At 52.1% G+C, this 7,983-nt stretch overlaps 1 protein-coding gene across 1 annotated transcript; it reads right to left on the bottom strand.

Annotated features, from left to right (window-relative positions):
* Positions 1-1,084: 1,084 nt before the first annotated feature.
* Positions 1,085-3,519, bottom strand: LOC309675321 (antigen-presenting glycoprotein CD1d-like). Its single transcript, XM_082487605.1, has 6 exons — positions 3,413-3,519; positions 2,838-3,095; positions 2,398-2,679; positions 2,006-2,290; positions 1,803-1,899; positions 1,085-1,695 (listed from the first exon to the last, which is right to left on the bottom strand). The coding sequence occupies exons 1-6, from the start codon at positions 3,486-3,488 to the stop codon at positions 1,635-1,637; spliced, it is 1,059 nt and encodes a 352-aa protein (XP_082343731.1). The 5' UTR covers positions 3,489-3,519; the 3' UTR covers positions 1,085-1,634.
* Between the last annotated feature and the right edge of the window lie 4,464 nt (positions 3,520-7,983).

Here is a 7,983-nt window from a genome sequence, read left to right on the forward strand (position 1 = left end):
TGAGTCTCCAGTCTCCCCTCAGGTGAAGGCTGTAACCCCCATCTTCCCCCCTGAGCCCAGACCTGCACCTGGGTGAGTTGGGGTGGGGTGGGCTGCAACGCATCTGGGTCCTGCACTGAGAGCGTGGGTGCCAGCCCCTACAGGACTAGGATGAAATGCCTGGAGACACCTCTCAAAATGCCTGAGTGTTTGTGTGTGTTATTGTAGGGTCTCTTGGGAGATCATGTACACGACCACCTTTTGTTGCCAGGTTTGCTCACTGGCTGCATCTGCTCTCCAGGTTTGCTGGGTGAGCTTCATCCTACCACGTCCTATGAGTGCTGCAGGGTGTTTCACTCTGGGAGGTGAATTGCCCCATGTGCCCTGTTGGTGCTGAGACTGTGGGCTCCAGCCCCCAGGTGAGCCCTACCTGCACCTGAAAGTATCATCTGTCTGTCCTAGCTCAGCAAGGACCGGGAAAGACTCAGCATCCCTCCTCCTGCAGCGAGATCCTTGAGGTCCACAGTGCTGGCAGGTGACTCTGGCTGTCGGGGAAATTCAGTCCTGCCCACAGCACTGTGGGCACTGGGTTTGGCCAGGGGACAACCAACCCTGGCAGAGTTGTGGTGGATGTGGCCACAGGCCAGCCAGGTTTTCTTCTGTCTCAGCTGATAGTTGGCCCGCACATAGCTGCCAGAGACTTTTCCTGTGAAACTTTGCGAGGAAGTTGTCCTCTGAAACCAACCCTTTTGAAGCTGTGCATTCAAGTGTGTGGTTGTTTGGGAGCAGGAACTAAATTCCTTCCTAAGCCTGTCTGAACTCCACTGTCTCCGATGGGAGATTGGCTTCCTTTTTCTCTTTAATTGGGAGGCTTGGGGGTACTTTACCCCCATGTGCACGGTTGCTTATTTGCATAAAATACGTAAGAATGTGTTTGTATATGCACAAATATGCTTTTTCCTTTTTTTTTTTTGGCTTTGGTGTTCCCTGCAATTAGCACCAATTGCAGGTGGTGCACAGTGGTGCTCCAGCTTCCATTTGCAGCTGGTCAAAACCTCCCAGAGCCCATCCAAATTCTTATGAAAGGCACGTGTTCTTAGTAAAAACATGAATGTTTTAATTTCATTTTATACATATATTCAATTCGCACAGACTACATCAGAGTTTCGGTGTTACTCAGCAGTTCATTAAACTGTTTGTGGCCGGGTGCTGTTAGTCTGTGTGGAAAAGTTCAGTCTCAGCACAAATATTTCTGAAATATGGTTAATAAAGGGAGCTTTTAGGCAAAAATGATAGAAAGTGACAGTAGAAGGGCACAGCTTACTGCCTACTGATAAATGTGTTATTGTACCAGAACAGGGAGAAATTGCCACTGGGCATTGGGGTGACCTAAAGAGCCTCAGTGGGTTCATGGGACAGTACCATGAGGTAAGAAGTGATCATGTGTAATGAGTGAAGAGGTCTCAGACTTACATCCTCGTCTACTTAGCAAATTGAAGCTGGCCAGGATTCCCCCAGGTTTCCCCCCTGCATCTCCGAGTCAAATTTATCTCGCACTCAGCAGTGCCCACAATTTTGTCAAACCAGAAAAAGCTAGAGTTTTTGTCCCTGTGAGGGTGGTGGAAGGAAATGGGGGCTGTTGGTTCCCTTCTGGGCTAAGCTGCTTTGCTCAGGATGGAGTTCCTGGAGTCCGATTCCTCCATCTGCTGGTGATTTCTGAAATGAGAAAGTGATGGCTAATGGGTACTGCATCCAAGAGACTTCATGGGGGTGCAGACAGCAGACAGCAGGGCCGGAGCTCCACGGGGCAGAAAAAGCCTCACCTCTGTCTCCACACCCAAAACGCTGTGATGGCAGCCATGGCCACAGCTGCCAGCAGCCCAGCCCCAAGCCCTGCGATCAGCACCAACTCTGAGTTCCCTGAGAAATACAAGCAGATGCTACCATAAGCCATCCCAGCTTTGCTCCATTCCATGGGGCAGGGCAGTTCAGGATCCCCATCCCTGTCCCCATGGGTGGCACCTACCCCATGGGATGATGAGGCTGCGGTTGCCCAGGCTGCGGTGGCGCACGCGGCAGGCATAGCTGTGCCCATCACGGGGGGCCACGGCCAGGACGCTGCGGATCTGGTAGGTGAGGTCGGCGTTGGGCAGGATGCTGCTGGTGTTGAGCGCCGGGCCCGATGGCACCTCCTGTCCATCCCGCAGCCAGGCCACGCTGATGGGCCGCGGGTAGAAGCCAGTGACATGGCAAACCAGCAGGAGCTGGTCTGGTCTGGGTGTGCGGGTGAAGACCGTGGCCACAGGCAGCTCTGGGGGGCGAGAGCAAAGGGGTGTGGGGAGCCCTGGTGGGGCACCACTTGGCCCCGGTATTTATGGGTCTTTGGGGTGGCTGTGCCAGGGTCAGGGAGGGTCTCACCTTGTCTCTCCAGAGCTGCCCTCCCATAGCGCAGTAACACCTCCATGTCGTCAACACAGGTATCATTGAAGAGGACTTCCACCAGCTCACTGAAAGCAGTAAAGTTCTGGAGAACAGCCTGGACGTACCGTGACAGGTTGGTGTCTTGGGAGAGGAGCCAAGTGGCATTGTCCACGTCAAAGCTGAGAAAGTCCTGGCCATTGTAGCCCACATAGACAAAGGGCCGGGAGGTCCTGTTGGGGTAGAGCTCACAGCCTGCCATGCACTGGGCCACAAAGGGGTCTAGAGGAGCAGAGAGGAGAGAGGTTTTGCATGAGGGTCTGGGACTGCCTTTCTGCAGGCATGGTCAGCATCCCCTGTGCAGTGCCAGCACTGCTGGGTCCTTCCTCACTTCCCAGATACTGTTTGAAGAGGGGATGCAGAGAAGACCAGGTACTCACAGGGCACATCCTTCTGCATGGCACCTTCATTGATCAGGTGGTTGAACTGCTGGAGATAGATCCTGATCATGTTCTGAATGGTGTCCCAGTCACTGCGGGGCAGGGCTGGGCGCACCCAGGGCTGGTAGAAGCGGATGGTCCAGGTGTGCTTATCAAGAGAACCGAGCTCGATGTCTTCCAGCAGGCCTAGCCCCTCTGTGTCCACGAAGGAGGTATTTTGGAAGGTGGAGGTCTGGAGCAATCGGACAGTGAAGGACTCTACACGAGACAGAGGTTGACAATGGGAGAGAGGAGTGGGAGGACAGGGCTGGGGAAAGTGGAAGGGCTGAGGGACTTATCCTCTCCTCAAGGTTGCAGGGACCTGTGGGCCCCCATAAGCCCCCTGCATCCTTGGCAGCCTCAGCTCCCACCCTCTGCACCCAGCTGGGGTGGCTGCATCCCCACCAGGGAGGAGCTGTGGAGCCAGGGGACAAGGAGGCAAGTGCCCAAGGCAGGTGGGGAGCAGGAAGCCCCTCTCCTGTGGGGTCCCATGGGGGCATGGGAGAAGATGTGGATGAGCCAGGGCTTCCACTTACCCTCCAGGTATGCCCATGTCCCAGAGAGGAAGAGGAGGTAGAAAAAGAGGAGCAGGCAGCGGCAAGGGGGTTGCATGGTGTCAGCAGCGAGGTCCTGAGTGTGCAGTAGTGGGTGCAGCGGCAGGAGGAAGGGGCTGTGAGAAATGTGGCAACACACTTCTTGTCAGGGTGGCTCTGCCCAGGCAGCTCCACTGGTATTAGTGGTCCTGGCAGCCAATGGGGCTGGCACTGAGGTTTCTGGGGAGGGCCCAGTGTTCCTGCTTGGGATGGGCTGGGCTGGGGCACCCTGAGTATGGCTGTGAGGGCTGGGGGAACTTGGGTAGGAGTGAGGCCATCCCACCAGCTGCAGGAGGGGTCCCTCATGGCTGCAGCAGCACCTTGACAATCAGGGCAGTGCGGGTGACCCGGCCCCTCTTTTCTACCCCCATGACAGGTGGAGGTGCCACCTGGCCATGGACATCCACTATCCCTGACGCAAATGTCCCTTCCACTTGTGCCCAGCATGTCTGGCCCTGCATAGCACAGACATCTCCATCAGGTCTGTGATGCCTACTTAACCAGGTGGGTTTGTCCCTATGTTGCTGTCTTTCCCATAGAGGAGACAAACATTCCCACAGCCTGGCTGCATACCTGGGCTCCCCATGCCCCCAGGCTCTGCTCTGGCCCCATGCCTCTTTGTCATCTCCCAGACATCCCACATCCAGACCACACTGATGGGATGCAGGGAGAAGCTGGTGATGTGATAAATCAACAGGACCAGAGCTGGACCAGGTGTACGGATGAAGACTGTGGCCATGGAAAGCTCTGGGGGGCAAAAGTGAGGAGAGTTGGTGATATCCCCTGACCCCTTGGCACTGCTGGCCTGATGCTGGGGAAGGAGCTCGCTAAGGAGGAGATGACGAGTGGTTCCTGCCTGGCCCATGCTGCAGGGTTTGGGATGGATGCAGACAGGGCTGGAGGAAGCAGCTCCTCCAGGAGTCCTTCTCAGGGTGTAGGAAGTGGATGAGCTGGAACAGCTGTAGTGTGATGGTCCGCAAGAGGAGAGATGGGCTGCGGGGCCTGGAAGAGACTGTTTCCCACTAACAGTCATCAGACACTTGGAGCGGCAGCACTCGGTCAGGCAGGATGCCCAAGCTGGGCCAGGGATGGGACCATGTTCGACCTTTCCAGGGGGGCTGCGGTGGTTGAACAGCCTCCCCATTTCCATGGAGCTCCATCCACACCATGGGGCCTGGGAGGTGCCTCTCTGCTTCTCTGCACCCTACAGTGCTGGGGAGCTCCAACTCTCCCATAAATGCCCCCAGAAAAGGGCCTGGGGCTGGGCTGCAACCTGGCACTACCCTTTCCTTCCCACCATCTTTGGTGAGGAATCCTGTCCCCCTCCCCAACTGCCCCCCTAGGCATGCGAACAGGAATGGTGGAGTCCATACCCCTGCTCTGTCCCCATTGTCACCAGTGTTCAGCACTGGAGGGTCAATGGGGTGATCAGAGCTGGACCCACCCCCACAATGTCCCCTACCCACTGCTCCTCCCTGGCTGTCCCCTGGTGCATCCCCTCACCCTGCAGTTTCTCTTCCCCTTTCCTGGGGCTGCCTGCATTGGGGTTGAAGGCAGAACTGAAACTACTGTCAAGGGGAAGTTTGTGGTGGAGTGCCCTGGTAACTTCCAAACACAACTGGGGTGATATGTCCCCTCTGCAATGCGGCAGGGCACCATCTGACCCCTCCAAGCACAACTGGGACCAGGTGTCCCTGCTCCATGTGTTCATCTCGGGTGTCCCCAGCTGTTGTGGGGACATGGGGAAGGCCCATACGGGGCTGTTGCAGGCTGGGTTCCAGCACCCCATGACACTGAGTCAGACATCAGGACACACACCAAACCCCTTCCCTTATGTGGAGCTGTCCAATGGAGAAGTAGGGATGTTGTGGTGGCCTGGCAGGCCCAGAAATGGCACCAATACAATTCTTTACTGCAGTACAGCTACAATGGCTTGACCTGGATGACTATTTGGCTGAGGTTTTATTTGGGCTGGTGCATATTCACCATAGTAGGATAAAAGTTACATTTATGAGGGACTGCAATGCACTTCCATCTTTCTCATTTAGCTTTAGGATGGCTTGCTGATAACAGCTGTCATTAAGAAACAGATAATAAACCTGGTCATAACCCCACCGCCACTTGGGAACTACCTTTAACTGAGAATCTTGTCCTTGGTTCCCATTTGTGCTACACAGGAGCTATGTTGCAGCTTTGTCTGCAGCAAGTCTTGTACCTCCTCATTCTGGACATCAGTCCTGTTCGGCTTTACTGGATCTGAATTGCCACCTCAGATTTTCTGGGTGATCACTGGATTCTTGGCTGATGCTGGTTACAATCTCCAAACCTGATTCTTACCCCGAGTTTGCTGATTTGACTTCCTGGCTCCTTGTTGGTGATGAAGAAACCTTCCTCCCTTGCTGTGACCCTCAGTTCCTAGCTCACCTTCCCTTGTAGAATAGCCTGTCCTTGACACTGTAGCTGTCAATGGCATACAGTGGGTTTACCCTAGGACTGTCTATGGAGCTTTTGTACATGAGGAATGATTCATCAATCTTGGCCACTTGTTCTTTGCTGGAGCTATAACAGTTTCACATCAGCTGAAGACCTGATTCTTTGTCCTCGGTGATGCTAAGTTATTTTGTCCTTTTTGTGAAATGAGACATTTTTCCCAGAGGTTTAAGTGATCCAAACTATAAACTGGTTTTATATCCCATTAAGTAAATTGTCCAACTAGGCAAATTGTCTTTGATCCACTGGTATTTTTTAGGCTGACAAGCCTTGCAATTTCAAAATTATTTTTCCCAAGAATGGGATGAATTGTACCTGAGAACTGCCTGATTCTCTTCACTAAGTGTTGATGGAGCCTAGACCTGTGCAAAACCTGAATCTGCCTATTGGTACAGAAGATGAACCTTTTCATTTCCATCCCTCCCTGGTTATGCTTTTTAATGAAGCCTTTCTTTTGTTCAAATAGAGAGACCTAAAACCACCTAGACACTAAAATGAGGTGCCTCAGGGTGGGGCAACTTACTGTGGGTGATTTCACATAATGATACGACTTGCTCTGTTTCTCCCATTAGCACGTACTAAAATTTGAATGGGTTTGGTAGCACACAATACTTAATTGCTTCCCTTACATATCTTGGTTAATGTTTGCTGAACAAACACAGAAAATTAATTATTTCAAGTTGGATATTTCACAGTTATTAAAGACACCTCAAGGGAGAAATTAGCATCAAGGAGCAATGTAGGCTTTTTGCCTCCCCTGTACTGTCATTTTCTCAAATACATCCATCATCTCCCACATTATATTACACTATGGGTGTAAAAACAATTTAAGGTTCCTCTTAGCTTTTCAGACAGCTGAGCTTAAGTCTTAGTGTAAACTGTAACAGGCTGTTTCCCCCTATAACAGATGTAGATGAGTACACTTACCAATCCTGATATTAAAGAAAATTTGGTAAGTGTGAATCGTCTAACCAAACAACATTGGCTTTATTGTGATTATAGCTGAGCTACTTTAGTGGAAGAAACATTCACTTCAAGGACACAAGTCATCTCATACTAGCATAGGCTTCAAAGCTTGGGGAACAGATTCATCCCCTCAAGTCACTATTTCTAAATATTAACTAGAGTACAAAGGTACAAACCATTTCCTAATTGCAGACATCTGGTGACATTTGACGCACCCAGAGATAATGAGCATAGCCTTGATTTATTACTGCAGAAGGCCAGGTTTCACATGTCCTTTCTGCTAGTCCCACACACTTTCCTTGGACACCAAAGGACATCTCAAGTGGTGCAAGGCACCAGTGCATGGGAAAATGAGTAAAACCCCATCTAAAAGGGTTCGAAGACAAACTCCATGACACCAAGCTGTGTGGAGCAGTTGACACGCTGGAGGGAAGGGATGCCATCTCGCCAAGCTGGAGAGGTGGGCCTGTGCAAACCTCATGAAGTTCAACAAGGCCAAATGCAAGGTCCTACATGTTGGCCAGGGTAATCCCAAGCGCAAATACAGGCTGGGTGGAGAATGGAGTGAAAGCAGCCCTGAGGAGAGGGACTTTTGGCATGTTGGTGGATGAGAAGCTCAACGTGAGCTGGCAATGTGCGCTCACAGCCCAGAAAGCCAACCATATCCTGGGCTGCATCAAAAGAACTGTGGCCAGCAGATCAAGGGAGGGGATTCTGCCCCTCTACTCTCATAAGACCTCACCTGGAATATTGCATCCAGCTCTGGACCCCTCAAGAGAAGAAGGACCTGTTGGAGCAGGCCCAGAGGAGGGCCATGAAGATGATCTGAGGGCTGGAGCACCTCTCCTATGAAAACAGGCTGAGAGAATTGGAGTTGTTCAGCCTGGAGAAGAGAAGGCTCCAGGGAGGCTTTATAGCAGCTTTCCAGTATCTGAAGGGTGCCCACAAGAAAGATGGGGAGGGAGTTTTTACAAGGGCATGCTGTGATAGGATGAGGGGCAATGGCTTCAAAGTGGGAGAGGGCAGATTTAGATTAGATATTAGGAATAATTTTTTCA

The sequence above is a fragment of the Vanellus vanellus genome (assembly GCF_965231255.1).
Source record: "Vanellus vanellus genome assembly, chromosome: 9".
In the NCBI taxonomy this organism is placed as follows: Eukaryota; Metazoa; Chordata; class Aves; order Charadriiformes; family Charadriidae; genus Vanellus; species Vanellus vanellus.

Excerpts from the sequence above, each read along its gene's own strand:
- LOC309675321 (XM_082487605.1), bottom strand. The coding sequence starts at position 3,488 with ATGCAACCCCCTTGCCGCTGCCTGCTCCTCTTTTTCTACCTCCTCTTC. Across the intron at positions 2,680-2,837 it reads CATGCAGAAGGATGTGCCCT|ACCCCTTTGTGGCCCAGTGC; the intron begins GTGAGTACCTGG and ends CTGCTCCTCTAG. Across the intron at positions 1,696-1,802 it reads TTTTGGGTGTGGAGACAGAG|AAATCACCAGCAGATGGAGG; the intron begins GTGAGGCTTTTT and ends TTCTCATTTCAG.